The following is a 15,253-nucleotide window of genomic DNA, read 5'->3' on the forward strand; positions in this document are numbered from 1 at the left end:
ATCAAAAGCATCTGCAGAAGGCAAGTGAGGAAAAGCCTAAGGACTCTTATTTTGTTCTAGCACAGCTGGTGTCAGCAAAATGGGAAAGCTGCCCTTCTCCACAAGCCCTCAAATCCACCATAACAGTGCTGTTTACCTCATTCCTCTCCCTCAACAGCTGCCAGCCACTGCCTTGCCCCCTCTGTTGGGTAAGCCAAGACAAAACCTTCCCAAGGCCAGCTGTGTGCCAGAGCGTTGGGCTGAGCAGCAGCCTATGCAGCCCTCCAGCCCAGATCCCACCAGAAGCAGCCAGGATGGCCTGAGGCACCTTCTTGGCAGTTAAGGGTAAATATTACAGACCTGGAGCAAATAAATTAAATTTTATTTACATCATCTCTACAGCTTTTAGTTTGCAATCCACAGGTTCTGTCTAGACAACACTGAGCTGCACTGCAGGCTTCCGGGAAAGAGAGGTACTTACATGTGACTACTTGCTACCAACACTGACTGAGTTCACCCACACCCATCCTGGCCCTCATGACAAGTCTTCCAAAAGCTTCCAGCCAGCCCCCAGCAGTCCCTAGCAATCTAGGTGTGCAAAGGAATTAGCCCCATCTGCCAACAGGAGCTGCTTCTGTTCATCTCTCTGGACTGTTGTCTCACAACTCCTTGTTTATTTTACTGTGTAATACCTAAATTTCCCAAATTGCTCTCACAGCCCTACCAATGTTCACAAGCTTTAGCTCTGGCAGCTGATGCCATGCTCCCAAGCCTGCACACTTTTTTACCTGGCAACTGGTGAACATGGTGAGAGGAGGCTCTTTCAGGTGCCATCACCTAAGGAGAGGATGTCATACACAGCCTCTTGATTCACCTCTCTCCACACAGATACTGAAATATTTTCACCTGTGAATCCCCTGTGTGCTACACTGCTAAAATAACAGCCAAGACAAAACATGTTCCTAGCAAAGAAGGGATTTCTTACAATCAAGGCCCTACCTTTTTTTTTTTTGTATTTCCACCCCTCCCCCCATCTTTCCCCTGTGTGCTACACTGCTAAAATAACAGCCAAGACAAAACATGTTCCTAGCAAAGAAGGGATTTCTTACAATCAAGGCCCTACCTTTTTTTTTTTTGTATTTCCCCCCCCCCCCATCTTTTCTTTTGCACTAACTCACCCGCATATTTTGGCTGGAGGTAGAAGAGCCGCGCAAATGAGAGCCTCTGCATCTCCCCTGGGGACAGGATGTCATACCTGTATCAGGGTTGAGATTCAAAATCTCCCTCAAAAAGACAGCTCATTTGCTGAAAAGCTTATGGTTGCTAGTATCAGAGACTCCAGCAATCAAGTGCCTCTGTGCCCCTCACCCCTCTGGGACTCACTTTGTAACCCTGTGCACAGTCAGCTGCCTGCAGAGGAGCATGGCTGGTGATGCTGTCATTGACTTTCGGGGCGTGAAGGCTTTCCCCCGGTACACTGCCCACCTCCCACAGGACACAGCTGGACACAGATGTTTATAAGTCCAGCAGCAACGTGCCTCTACTTAGAAGAGTTCCCCACCCAGACAGGTCTCAGACAACTGGTGGCTGCCAGCTGGACACTGGACACTTCTACATTGCCAATTTATTGCTGGAACAACTATACATTGACAGAATCTGGGGAGCAGGCAACTCTGCTCACAGTACTCTGATTTTTGCAAGAAAACTGTATATATCGGGGAGTTTAACTGTATGACTCACACAATCTGTAAATCAGAAAATTAAGGATGACATAAAGGCAATTAAATAAAATGTGAGGTATTTTCTAAAAGTGATGTTAAACAAGTATACTTAAGAAACATCAAAACTCAGGTTTTATAAGTGATGCCCAGGATTGCAACCTGAAATTAGCTGTTCATAATAAGTTTGTGTGTCTGGCGTCCAGATGGCAGTGGTGAGTTGATAGCATCTGGTTGTACTTTTCCCCATCCAGAGTCATCACCCAAATTCACACAGATGATGAGCTTCCTTACCAGTTCCAGTCCACCTGCTCATCCAGTCCTCCAGCCCTTGCCAGCAAATCGGTCTGCAGAGGACACAGCAAACTTGTGAAGACAGTCCCACCCTGTCAGCCCATGGACCTGAGCACAACCACCCACTTCCTGCTATTCTCTCTTTTCCCACTTAAGCTGAAGTTGCTCCATACCCATATTCCTCTGCCTGTCCCATGGACAGTCCTATCCCACCTGCAATGGCCCTGCACATGTCCAGCAGAGTCACACTGTGCTGCTATAAAGCCTCATCCCTTCTTTCTCCACTGACAGCACCAAGAAAGAAGGCAGCAGCACTACTGGGGACTCACCAGTCCAGCTATCTCCAGGAACCGCGTAATTCTCTCATCATCTGCAGACCCTAGGGGAGGAAGCAGTAAAGCATAAGCAGAGCCAATGTGTTTTGAGACACAGCTGCAAGGAGGAGTCAGTGTGGCAGGAGGGAAGGATTGGAGGATCTCCCGAGGTCCAGTGTAGCTGATCCGACTACTTAGGTATATTGGGTCCTGAGCTTGGGCACAGAGCTCCCAAAGACTGACTTTCCTTAAAAATGTTAAACATGAATGTAAGCAGCTTGCCAGGAGGTAGCCGGTCTCTACAGATACACCTGAGACTGGAGCAGAAGAGCTGTGCATCTGCCATGGACCTCTCTGAAGTGGCTGAAGAACCACAACAGTATTTGATGGCAGCAGTTAACTCTCTGCAAGACTGCAACTCCCAAGTGTTTGAAAGCAGCACATAGCACTGCTTCACTCAGGCAGAAACTTAAAGCTGGACATCTGCAAGCTGCAGCAGACCACATGAGGTCTGCCTTGGGAAGAAGGTAGGGCAGAGAAAGGATCCACGTAGTCTGACCTTGACAGCATGCAAAGCCCTGGAACATCATTTGAAAAAGAGGAACAGTGAAAAATTGAGGTGGATGGAAAATGAGAAGGCAGGCATGGCTTGCCAAAAGGGAGGCTCTAAAGTTGTACCAGATAGATGTATCCCAACAGCAAGTTTAGGGCAGCAAGGTGCCTCAATATATGTGCCTGGAACAACATGCAGGGCACAGCAGCCTTTCCACAATGCATCAAGGGAATACACTCTCCCCAAAAGGAGGGAACACGACTGACCTTAGTCTACAGAAAGGTACATCTTCCAGGGAAAAGCAAAGGGCAACAAAGATGAAATGAATGAGCGCTCCTGTCAGCATGGTAGGGAAGAAGCTGCAGTGGACAGGACAGAGAGCTGACATCATGGGGTTGGCTAATTGCTCTGATGAATTTGCACATACCTGAAATGGGGTAGATCTCCTTCAGGGGATAAATCACCTGTTTAACAGACCAGAAGGAGCTATGTCAAAGGGAGCTGGACACAGCCCATCAGAGATGCAATAGCAGTGCCATTAACTCAGGCACGAGGGAAGAAGTAGCCACAGGAACACTACCTCCTGCAGGCCCTTCTGTGGCACACAGTTTTGTGAAGCAGAACCACAACTGTGAACAGAGTAGGGGCCAGAGCAGAACCTGCCCCCAGGCTCACCTGCTCACGCAGACTTCCATCGGTGAAGAAGGGTCGCTGTGGCAGGAACACCACGCCCCGGGGGCCATAGCAGGTCAGCATCTTGATACTCCCTGTACAGAAACACACACAAGTCTGCTGTGTCAGCCAGCAACTCCCCACTACCCCCAGTGCAGTCCTGCCCTGTGCAGTAGCCAACAAATCCCAGAAAAGGTAGATTTGCAACACAGGGCAATGAAATGAGAGCTGGGGCAGAGTATGAAGTACAGAGATGGGTGGCTCCGATGTGTCAGTGACACACTGACTTATCACAAGGTGGCACCGGCCTCAGAACCACACACTGCCACCTTTCAAACTCAGGACAACCCTGGATGAGAAACAGAAGGCTGTGGCAAGCAGCAGTCCTTACCCCGCGTGCTCTCCCAGAGTCCCCCAAGGACCCTCAGGAGAGATGTCTTCCCAGTACCAGTGTTCCCCACAATCATCACACTGTTTCCCTGTGAGATCCTGAGGCTCAGGTCCTTGATGAGCAGTTTGCCAGAGGATGGCACCGAGAAAGTCACTCGCTCCAGGAGGAAAGCTGTGTCCCTTGGCACTGGGTCCTCCTCAGAATGGCTGCTGGGCCACCACCAAGACAAAGAAGGAGAGATCTGGAGGTAAGCCATGCTGCTGAGACTGGTAAAGATCAGGCACCTTAGATCTCCCATGCCTGTGTGACAGCAGCCCTGCCCCACACTCCGCAGGAATGACACAGCACAGTGAGCACTGCCTGCTCTAACCAACTGCATCCAAAAGGATGTAACACCAAGGGCCACTTCCATCCCAAACAGCCCCTGACTCTGGCACGTAAGTTGCAGCCAGCCAATTGCTGAGGGGAGACTCACCCATCTAAATCCCAGCTGGCTTTGGCTTCTGAGTAGTTATTTTTTTTTCTGCCAAGGCTCAGCAGGGTCTCCTGTAGTTCACCAATCCTGGACAAACAAGAGGTTGCATGAATGCCAAGGACAACTCTAGCAGCCTCCTCACAACATCCAAACTTGTTTGTGCGTGTTCACAAGCAACTGTGTTTCTTATGGATTTAGCACTAACCTGGGCTGTGTCTTGTCCCACACTTCCCACTCCTGCAGAGAAGCTCACCTGTGTGTGTAGCCAGCTACATCAGTCACAGTGCTGGAGAGGTCTATGAGCTGGCTGAAGCAGCCGATGAGGTAGATGGAAACAAAGGCATTCTAGGGAGAAATCACATAGCAGAGCAACGGTCACAGCTAAGCCAAGGAATATTGAATATCAGATATTTTTTCATGCTAGCAGTTCCAGCAATGTGAAAGAGGGGTGAAGTCACCCAGGGTGGTGGGAATGAAGGAGAAGGTGACCATATTCAGATGGACCAAGGCTTCTCTGCTCAGCACAGCAGTTTTTGCCTGGTGGACACGTCTCCTGCCACCAAGGGATGGTGTTTGCAGAGCACCTGCTGGCCAGCCCAGCACACTTGCACTGTCCAAGTCCTGCAGATCCATGCCACCAGCCCTGCCCCAGCACCATAAATGGTTGAGAGCAGGGTGCCTCAGCCTGCAGTGCTCACAAAGCTATTTTTAGCTCTGCATTCTCTACCACAAGCCAGTTTTTCGTTTTTGGAACAAGTCAGGTCAGGAAGGCGATCACAAGCCAGCTCAGCCTTGCAGGTGGCCAGGCTCACCAGTCAGCAGCCCAGGGCATAACCCAGACATGCAGCACTGTGCAGATCCAGTCCGTCCTCCCCTACATTGCTGAAAGCCAGAAGCTTTCAGACCTCCTAGTTTTTTTTAGACACAGAGGTCTGAGCTAGGAAACACTTACATAGAAGTGTCCTTGGCAGCTCTCATCCCCAGGTTAATCATACACCAGCTGGCTCTCAGCTCCCATTTCCATGCCATCATGGGCAGGAACATTCTAACCTGAAGGTCAATTGCTGCAGGTTATCCAGCCCCAGTGTCATCAGTCCCACATGAAACCTCCATCCTCAGTGCCTGCTCACCCTCTAAAATGGGGTCTTGGAGATCACCCTTAGCTCACCTTGCTGACGAGGGCGCTGAGCTCTGTTGGACTTAGGTCTCTGTAGACCCCAGAAAAGATGGGAATGGCAATGACCACATAGCTCAGGATGCTACCCAGGTAGTCAAATGTGTTGATCCCAACTGGGCAGAAGCACATTGAGAGAAGACAGTGAGTTAGGGTGGGAACTTCTGTCCCAGACAGGCTCAAGTGCAGCCCATGAGCCTGGACAGAGGAAGACACATGGTCTTTCCTCAGCTTTTCACAGTGCACCTGAGCAGAAGAACACATTTTGCAAAACAGCTTAAGCACCACAGTGAAAATCCATCTGCCAAGGAAAGAGCACTTTGGGGCAGGCCCCGAGCAGAGAAACATCATCCAGACACACAACTTACAAACCACCATGGGGCAAAAGCCACTTTGTCTCCTTGTTTCTACTCTTCAGGGGCCTGGATGATTCAAAAGAAATAGGAGGGAGGGCAAAAAGTAAACTCTGGGCAAGATGGCTGGCAGTGAAGTCTGTCTTGGAGCACAGGACAGGCAGAGAGACTTCAGACTCCAAAAACCCACAGAGATCTGCGTTCAGAGCTCTACCTCCCTTACACTGCTCAGAAGCTCACTATGCTGGTCAGATGAGGAAGAGCTGTCTTAATAGTGGTCACTTAACACCCAAACCTGGACTCGGTAACACTGGGAGAAGAGAGACTTTCAGCAGACAACTATGATTAAGGGACAGGCTCTATACAGAATAAGTTTCCACAGCTCCCAACCTCATATACAGTCCTCTCCTGCAAAGCTCAAGTCCTTCTCTCCCTGGCCACTGAAAACCTGCCCTACAAAAAGCACAGATTCCTGCAGATCCTCCTTTTGGGTCTTGTGTTCTCTGACTTAGCTGGGTCCTCCACAACTCTGCTCTCTATGAGGCTTTTTCATAACAGGATTTCCCATCTAGGATTGCAGGAGGCACTCTGTTTATCCTCATGGCTTTCAAGCACCAGCAAGAGGCAGCAGAAATAAACCCTGCACTACTGCTCTAGCAGTAGGGTTCCCAAGTCTGTGGGCCACCACAATGGAGCTACCACATGCCCCACTCCACCCCCAAAACTCCCCACTCACTGTGTAGCCACAGCTCCTTGCCTATCAGCTCCCTCTGGGTCTGCAGCAGGCTCTGCAGCCTCCGGTTTGTGCGCATGTGTTCCACTCGCCCGGCCCTGTTAAACAAGATCACAACATGTCACAGCCATCCTGGGAACACCACAATGAGGTCAAAGCACAGGCTTTAGGATTGAGGCTTGGAAAGGGTCTGGCACCCTAGGCACCACAAAACAAGTTCTTTGTTGAACAGAAACTGAACAACCAGGAGTGCCTTCCTGAAGAGTTTAATCAAAAAAACCAACTCTGGCTGAAACAAGCAGCCCTCCAAATCTCTCCATGGATGCTGCTGTTGCATACGAGAGGAGGTGAGGCAAGGCCCGACACTGTCAGCAAGGCCCCAGCCTGGAGCAATGCACACTCAAAGTCACACACACTTTCCAAGCAGAGCCTGGCTGGAAAGAGGAATGGGTCCACTACACACCTGAAGCCAGAAAGGAGAGGGCAGAGGTGAGTCCAGGAGGTGGCAGCAAGCCAACACTATCAGTGTTTTCAGTCCATCTCCTCCTGTTCCCCCAACCTGGAGGCAAGTAGAAGCAACCTGGGACAAGTACAAGCCCCAAGCAGTGCAGCCCCCAGTGCAGGTGGCCCCAGGCCTTCTTCTTCCCAGGGGTATCTCTGTGGACACTGGAGGTCACCCACCACCTGAACTAGCGGTGATGCTCCCACAGCCACATTAAGCTAGTAGCAAGGAGGCAAATCTCAGCTATCAACCACCACCTTCAGACAGTGTGGCAGCTCCTGCTCCTTTGCAAAGGCTGGGCTGCCCTCAGGTGGCAAAATGAAGGGAGAGCTCCACATCAGGCTCCAGACTCCCACCTGCTGCGGGAGCTCTTGCCCCTGACACCCAACACAGGCTTGTGTCCAGCACACACCCACACTTCTACCACGGCTGAAACGGGGCAGTCACTAGGGCCTGAGCAGGTAGGGCAGGAGCTGCACAGAATAAATACACAGTAAGGTATTTTTAAGATTCTCTATTTTAAAGTTTCATGGTTCTTAGAAAAATACATTTTCTTTCTCAAAAATACATCACATTAGAATTAAATTTGACGTTACTGTCCTACAACCCCCCTTGGTTAACTTTTGAGCTGCAATCTTTGCTGCTGAATACTCAGAAAGGACAAAGCCTTGGACACAAAGAGTTTAAGGTGAGGAAGGCACTGGAGACCAGACCTATTTTTTTCTTTTGTAGATGTAGAGAGAGACTGCTATAACAGTTTCATATTTTTCTCCCATTCAGTTCACTTTTAAAGCAAGTTTGCCAAAGGCCTAGAAACCGAAGTAGTAAAAAGGTGACAGTGCTCAGGTTTATTTTCTTCCTTTATACCAAAATGATCAAGAGATGTGCAAGAGAACAAGAACAGATTGAGAGAAGTCTGGCAATCAAAACCAGCCACTTGCCACATGCTCTTCGTCTTGCAGGATTCTCGGAAAGCAACCTCTAAAAAAATTTCTTTATTTTTAGTTAAGATTCATACCATGTAAATGGCTGGTTTTCTGCAATTCAGTCAAATTCTAGTTTCCCATCACGTGAAGCTTTTCTGCTAATAAACTGTATTGAACTAAGACACTCCATCTTCTGGTATAATAACTCACTTTCTATTGTCTACTTAGTAATAGAATAAAAAACGTCAAAATTGTGAGGAAAAGTACTGCAGCTTAAATAAGGGCATGTAATTAGAGTATCTTCTCCATTAAGAAAAAAATATAATCAACCAGAAAGAATCAACCAGTCCACAAAGAAATAACTCAAACTTGTCAATGCAAACCAAGATCAATTTCAGTTATTTAAATCAGAGTTTCATGCCTGTCAGTATAAATCTTTATGAAAACGGTGATTTTGAATCAAACCAGTTTGGGGACAGCACAACACTTGAAATGCTCAGTCATTACAGCATGAAGAAGCCAAATGCAGATCACAGGCAGGGAAGACCAGAGACAGGACAGCTGCTGCTTGCTTAAATTCTTGGAAGAGTTGTGATTTCCCAACACACAGGGCAAAGGCAGACACACAACAGAGAAGCAATGACCTCTTGCCACCAACAAGGCACCCCAACACAAGCTACAGTAAAATCATGGCCTTTTTCCTGGGTTCTAGCCATTTTTGTGAAACACCTTAAATGCTCCAAGCAGCAGCTCAACAGACTTCAGGGCATCTCTAAACAGGGAGGTGCTGCTGGGCTCCCAGCTGCGTGCTCAGCTCTGGGGTAAATGGCACTGAGTAAATTGAGAGAGCAGCAGTGCAGTGTTGGGAGGGTCAGGGTGCAGACTGACCTCCAGTAGCAAGCAAAAGTAAAGAAGCCAGGCAACAGCCAGCATACCCACAGAAGGCTCATAGGTTAGCAGCAGCAGGATGAGGCCAGAAGCAACCTGCAGTAAGTTCTCAGGGGAACATCCTGACAAGATGCAATGAGACGGTGAGCAAACTTCCTGGTAAGGAAATGGCAAAACATCAGCAATGGTCTCTAAGCCAGCACCGAATCTGTATCAGACCTCTGGGAATGTAAGAAGGGAGACAGAGAAAAAATAGTTGTTTCCAGCTGCTGTGGAGTATTTCTGCAGACAATGTGCAGAATGCAAAGGAGAATGGAGTGTCAGGGCTGTATGACACAGTGCCCTGGTTTGAGCCAGGATGAAGACACTTCTCCTTTTACTGATTATTTTTCCTTCGGTAAGCTCTCTTTCAACTAGTAGCAAATGTCCCAGCTAGGACTGATAACAATGGAATGTTTACATTACCACTAGAACTCCAAGGTTTGCTGTACTGGCTCAGATGCTGCCAGGAGATATATGATTCCCCTGTAGGAGGCTGAATTAGACAGCAAAATTGGCCAGCGATATTCCATTCCATATATCTACATAAGCTCAGGGGAAGGTCAGAGATCACAGAAGACAACTTCCTTCCTGCTTCTTCTTCCCTTCCACCCGTGGCCGGCGTCCAGGGAGGACTCCGTCCATCCAGCACTATCGACCCCCAGGCTCGAGCTCTCCTGACCCTCATCACTCTGTGCTTTCTCCAGCCGCTCTGGGACCTCTTGGGACTGTTTGCAGCTAAGGAGATGCTGTGGGAGTTGCTGGGGTAGCGGGAGGCGAGAGGGGTTTGCACATTCCTGCACACATTTGTATATAATTGTACATATTTTCTTTTATCATTAGTGTTTAATTAAACCTGTGCAGTTTAGTTTTCAATCCAGAGAGTCTCTCTCTCATTCTCTCTCTCCTTCCCTACCTGGGTGGGAGGGGAAGGGGATTGAGAGTGTTGTTGTCTCTGGTTTAATTGCCAATCCTGAGTCAAACTGTGACACATAGCAGAATGGAATGGACAGAAAGCTCTGGGTGCAGCAACAGGACTTGAACTCCTCTGGGATACATGAATACAAGGATGCCCCGAGGTGGGAGGATCCTTACAAGGATGTAAAGAAATGAACACAACTAACCTGTAGAAAGCAGCTGGTTCTGCATTGACACGAATCTGCATGTGCTTGAACCTGGACAACACAAAAAACCATCATCAGGATTGTGCACAAATGACCACTTAATTATGTAGCCAACATACTTGCTAGAGGAAACTCATTTTGAATGTCAGAGCACAGATCTGAGACAACTCTTTGCAGAAGTATGCAATAGGCTCAAAAAGACACCAGAGACCAAGCCTTAGCACAAAGTAACATCATTCTAGGCAAGCTCAGTGGTGCTTTTGTTTGGTATCCTGCCCTCTGTACACAGCGTCTCAGCCCCTGTGCCTCCTGTTTGCTAGTCCAGAATCTCCATCATACAGAATCACCACAACCAACTGCCCTGGTCTGGGCTTCCTGAGCCACACCAGCTTCTGCTGCTGTCCCTGTATCCCCTGAGCCCTAGGGAAAAATGCAAAGCCTGGGTGACACAGCCAATACTGCAGGTGAAGGGGAGGACATGAGTTACAGAGCACATGAAAAGCTGTTTTAGGCACTTCATTAAGGTGGTGTTGAAGAAACCTCATCTCTGTCAGCAGATGCAGTTAATAGAACTTGCACCTGCACTCAAGGAAGCTCCACGTGCAGTTTTCTTCAAAACATCTAATGTCCTAGCACAGGCAGCAGTGAGAGCAATGACCAAGCAAGTAGCCTGGAGATGGAACCAAAGGCACTGCCTGCCATGTCTCCAGGCATTGAAAGGGATGGCAGGGGCTCAGTACATGGGCCCTGGGGCAGCACTACACAGGCAGGTTTCTCTGAGCATGGTGAAAATCACAGACAAGAAAAGTAGGTGCGTACATAGCACTAAATGGGCAAAAAAATGCAGCTTTTCACAGGAGCTGCCAAGAGGCAGTGAAAACACTGCCCTACTGGGACTCACCTGAAATCCCCCTCCAGTTTTTCCTGCTGCACAAGTTTAGACACAATTGGGTTCATCAATACCTTGTTGACAATTGTCCCAATGACGAAATAGCCAAAGATGCTCACTGGGCCTAGCCAGCCTGTGCTACAGAGGAGGAGAAAGAGGTCAGCTAATAATCTAACCAAAAGGACATCCCACCATCAAGACAGTCAGAGCCCTCAACTGCCATCTCTCTTGGCTTTCACAGAGGTTTGGGGCCAGCACTGCATATCCCAGCATCCCCAAGAATTCCCTTTGGAGTACAGAGACCACTTCCCCACATGCACAAGCATCCAGCTGGGGAGTTGCAATGTCGGTGCCAGGCTCCAAAAAAAGAGCATAGGAAAGAGGCATGAAAGCAGGGCCAGGAAGAGTCCTTACCTGTGGAAGCACTGGTATGTGTAGTAGGCCAGCGTGAAGGGTGATATGATGAGCTTGCTGGCCATGGAGCTGAGCTGCCTGCAGAACCTCTCCACATCCTGGCTGATGCGCTGGTCCCTGTTCAACACAGAGCCACTGACACAGTGAAACCCCAGAAGCAAGAACCAGTACTAACTCCCTAACAGGGCATGAGCCTGGCTGTTTCACTGCCTGAACTTAGGACAGTGTGCAGGCCAACAGCCCTGCATGGGAGGGATGTGCAGCTGTGACTCTCATTCCACCCTAGCAGATAATTTCTATGGCCCAGCAGGAGGGACCCAAGGGCCCTCCTTGTACCCCAGGAGTAAAGCTCCTGCTGTTACTTTCATCCTGTTCCTTGTATTAACCCCTTGTTCCACTTTCAGCAACATTGTCCAACTATGTGCCAAAGGTCTCTGCATCCTTGCCCTTTACTCCTCTCCTGGACCCACCCCTGTACTATGAAAAAAACTACTCCACCTCCAACCTTCAGTAAGAGTGCTGTATCTCAGGCACCAGATCTACCAGGACTGGCTAGGGCACAGGTCAGGCCTTCATCAGCTGTTGGGTATGTGCAAACACTTCCATCAAAGCCACCTTACATCATAGCTGGTCCTTTCACCCTGAATGGAGTGCCCTCTGGTTTCTTTGCTGCAAGGAAGAAAGAGCTTCCACCCACTTCCATCCCACAAGAGCTGGCAGCAGCACACCAAGATTCCTCGCTCCATCAGCAGCAGGCACATGGGTGACAGACCCTCAAGTTCCATCCATCCCACTGCTGAACAAGAGTTGCATTTGGGGTAACCAGAAAGGATTTCAGCATATTTACTCCCTTGGCAACCCATTTGTTCAGAGCATGGGGTGAGGACTTCAGTTTGATGCACTAAGCACAGGTGGAAAGGCCATGACTATGAAAGCTGGAGTCCAGAATGAAGAGTAAGGCTGGACTCCTGCTTAGCCATCACTGCAGGTACAACCAGAAGGACATTCATCTCTTGACTCTTTTGCAGCTCTGGAATAGCAAGGCATTTAATAATGGGGCTGCTCTCACCCTGACTGACCTTAGAATTGTATTTTTTTCTGTTCCTCAGACTGTAATTGCTCCCATAAAGTTATAATTCAAGTTGTGCTTTGACTCATATTGACAGATATTGCTTTTTACGAGCTATTAAGCAACATGTAATGATAACACAAAAACATCAACTCAAATGCCCTAGTAGGAGCCACAAGTGTTTGTCTGCCACTCAGAACCCATTCTTCATTCCCTCTAGATGGATGACACCATGCACCTAACATTCAGTTTGGTTTGTACTGCATAAATGGGAGGTCACCTTTTTGTTCTAGTTCATCCTCCAAGCACCTGGTGCAAGGAAGAAATTCTCATAAAAGGAACTGCAAGACAAAGATAATTTTTGTAGTGGCACCAAAAAAAAAAAAAAAAAAGACACTAAGCAATAAGTTTGGATGTTTGAGCAGGAGCAAAGTAGTAACGAAAACTACCCTGGAGCAATCCCACACACTCGGTCTGCTAAGGTAAGGAGATCTGGCTAGATCACTGTGGGGCAGGCTGACCCAGTTATCTCATGCATTTCACGGCACAATGTGAACGCATTCCTTGGTTAAAAATAAACCTGAGCAGGATAGTCACGTGGTGAGGGGCTGCTGTCCTCCTCCCAGCCCCCTCTCAAAGGAAAAGACAGGCATGTGGGAGCTTCTGGCCATGGTCATTGTGCTGCATTGCCTGGGAAGCACTGCATACCTTGGTGCCAGGAATGGCTTTTCAACCTCTCCTTGCAACTCCATACCACTGCAAAAACACTATGAGAAACCAACATTTAATGAGGGTGGGAGTAACCCTGACAGCAGCTGGAAAGTACATCAGCACCATGAAGCTGTGATTCCATGTTTGGCAGCAGGGCAGTTTGACCCAAGCTAAGTCCTCCCCGTGCTTGCTGCTCCCCCTGTGCATAGCTCTTACTTGGGATGTCTCCTAGCCCTGGGCCACCAGAAGCAGCCAGGGAACTGGTCTGGCTGAAAAATGATACAGACAAAAAAACCCAGAGATCTCCACCATGATTTCACTGTACAGCCACAAAGACCATGTACTTGCCCCACGAAGAGGCAAGGACAGGCAGCCAGGAGCACAGGTCAGCAGAAGCACAGAGGCTGCTTCAGTTTCTTGAGGTCACCACTATCACTAACAGTTAGGAGTCCCTGCAGGACAGCCATTTCTCACAAGGACCGTGGGCTTGGTCTCCTCTGGGGCCATCAAAGTGGGAGACGGCACCAGTGCAGTGACTAGAAAAGGGGTACTCCCTCCACAGGAGGAGAGCTTGGGGTCTCAAGACAACTGTATAAAGCCACTAAATATGGAAAATTTCCTCGTTTCTATTTTTTTCAGTATTTAATAACTTCTTTAAAAGTCTGGAGGGGAAAAAAGGGCCTTTACTTCTCACATGTCTACTGTAGAACTTTTAACTCTTCCAATGTTTAACTATGATGGCAGTGTCCTGTGGTCAGGGTAAGCAGGCAGCTGTGAGGAAGGGAGGTGTTGGACCTTCTCTGCACAGCATGGGCAGATCAGCAGCTCTGCAGTAAGCAGGATAGTTTATGAAGCAAATTGGAAATGGGTCTCAGGGTGGGCTGGCATAAGCAAGGAGGATCTGAATGCTCCTCCTCTCATATTCAAGTAATCTGTGACATTTCCTTCCTTCAACAGGAAAAGGGAAATGCAGCCCTTGTACAGTGCAAAACAAAGCCCTTTCTGGATGTGGGTCCCATGGGTTATCAAAACCACTAAAAACCCAACTAAACAAAATGATTTTCAGCTGGAGACTCTGGTGGCTGAAGCTCAAACAGAACAACAGGGACTGTCCCAATGCTCTGGCTATATGAAGACAAGGAGAGGCAATGCTCTCTGACTCCAGCCAGGCCCTTTGTAATATCACACTGAGTATCAAGGGTTGAGTTTGCAGATAGCATGTTTTATAGCAGCACCAGGTCCCTGTTCTGCCAGACCTCCATTTTTCTCAAAACAGAAACATCCTGCTCCTAAAACCATCATGACCAGCAGTCATGGCAGATCCCAGCAACAAGTGCCACCTCCTACCCAGGGCAGATGAAAGTATTTATGCCTTGATTGCAAAAGCTTCTAGGGCTCAAGCCCCTACCCAGAGACAGAGAGAAACCAGGAAAAGCACAGAGCAGCCCACAAGAAGCCAAGCAAGAGGCTGAGAGAAGCCACAGGCAGCCTACGGGTTATCGATGTCCTCACGCAGCACGTGCAGGCTGTAGTAGACCTGGCCCTGGAAGTAGCAGCTGTGAAGGTACTCGGTGAGGGATTTCCTCCAGCTCACATACATCATGTTGCAGATAAACTGGTCGAAACTTTTTAGCTGGAATAAGGGCAAGGAGACAGACAAGGAGAGATGAGTGAGACAAAGAAGCACTTCCCAAAACGAAATAAAAATTAATCGTTTGTACCAATGATCCATCCCACCTAAAGGGGCAAGGGCAGACCTAGATTCTTTGCCACCAGGATCACTCCAGGAGCCACGGTCAGCCTTCTCCCCTCCCAAGACACGGGAGCCTCTGGCTGGTCTTACCATGGAGTTCACTACGATCAGAGTAAGGGCAACAGCAGTCACTACTTTGAACCCGGAGAAGTCCTTGCTCCCCAGAACCTCGTAGTACCGGCTGGGGATGACGCCGACCTGGTAAATCACCAGCTGCTCTGGAGGAAAGAAGCCCGGGGAGGGATGGAGGGGCAGAGGCGGGGGGAGCCCGGGGGGCAGAGG

General features: G+C 48.8%; 1 protein-coding gene across 1 annotated transcript in view; it reads right to left on the reverse strand.

Annotated features, from left to right (window-relative positions):
• Positions 1 to 15,196, reverse strand: part of ABCD4 (ATP-binding cassette, sub-family D (ALD), member 4) — a gene marked incomplete at its 5' end in the record, with an annotated part of 15,673 nt that extends 477 nt beyond the window's left edge. Inside the window, 15 exons of the mRNA XM_009993953.1 lie at positions 1,158 to 1,234; positions 1,992 to 2,044; positions 2,321 to 2,370; positions 3,286 to 3,322; positions 3,534 to 3,625; positions 3,922 to 4,130; positions 4,397 to 4,483; positions 4,650 to 4,741; positions 5,565 to 5,686; positions 6,660 to 6,754; positions 10,136 to 10,186; positions 11,037 to 11,162; positions 11,439 to 11,555; positions 14,712 to 14,851; positions 15,062 to 15,196. Coding sequence (XP_009992255.1) covers positions 1,158 to 1,234; positions 1,992 to 2,044; positions 2,321 to 2,370; positions 3,286 to 3,322; positions 3,534 to 3,625; positions 3,922 to 4,130; positions 4,397 to 4,483; positions 4,650 to 4,741; positions 5,565 to 5,686; positions 6,660 to 6,754; positions 10,136 to 10,186; positions 11,037 to 11,162; positions 11,439 to 11,555; positions 14,712 to 14,851; positions 15,062 to 15,196 — 1,483 coding nt within the window. The remainder of the gene's footprint in view (positions 1 to 1,157; positions 1,235 to 1,991; positions 2,045 to 2,320; positions 2,371 to 3,285; positions 3,323 to 3,533; positions 3,626 to 3,921; positions 4,131 to 4,396; positions 4,484 to 4,649; positions 4,742 to 5,564; positions 5,687 to 6,659; positions 6,755 to 10,135; positions 10,187 to 11,036; positions 11,163 to 11,438; positions 11,556 to 14,711; positions 14,852 to 15,061) is intronic.
• Positions 15,197 to 15,253: the final 57 nt, after the last annotated feature.

This window comes from Chaetura pelagica, unplaced genomic scaffold (assembly GCF_000747805.2).
Source record: "Chaetura pelagica isolate M959 unplaced genomic scaffold, ChaPel_1.0 scaffold11, whole genome shotgun sequence".
Taxonomy (NCBI): Eukaryota; Metazoa; Chordata; class Aves; order Apodiformes; family Apodidae; genus Chaetura; species Chaetura pelagica.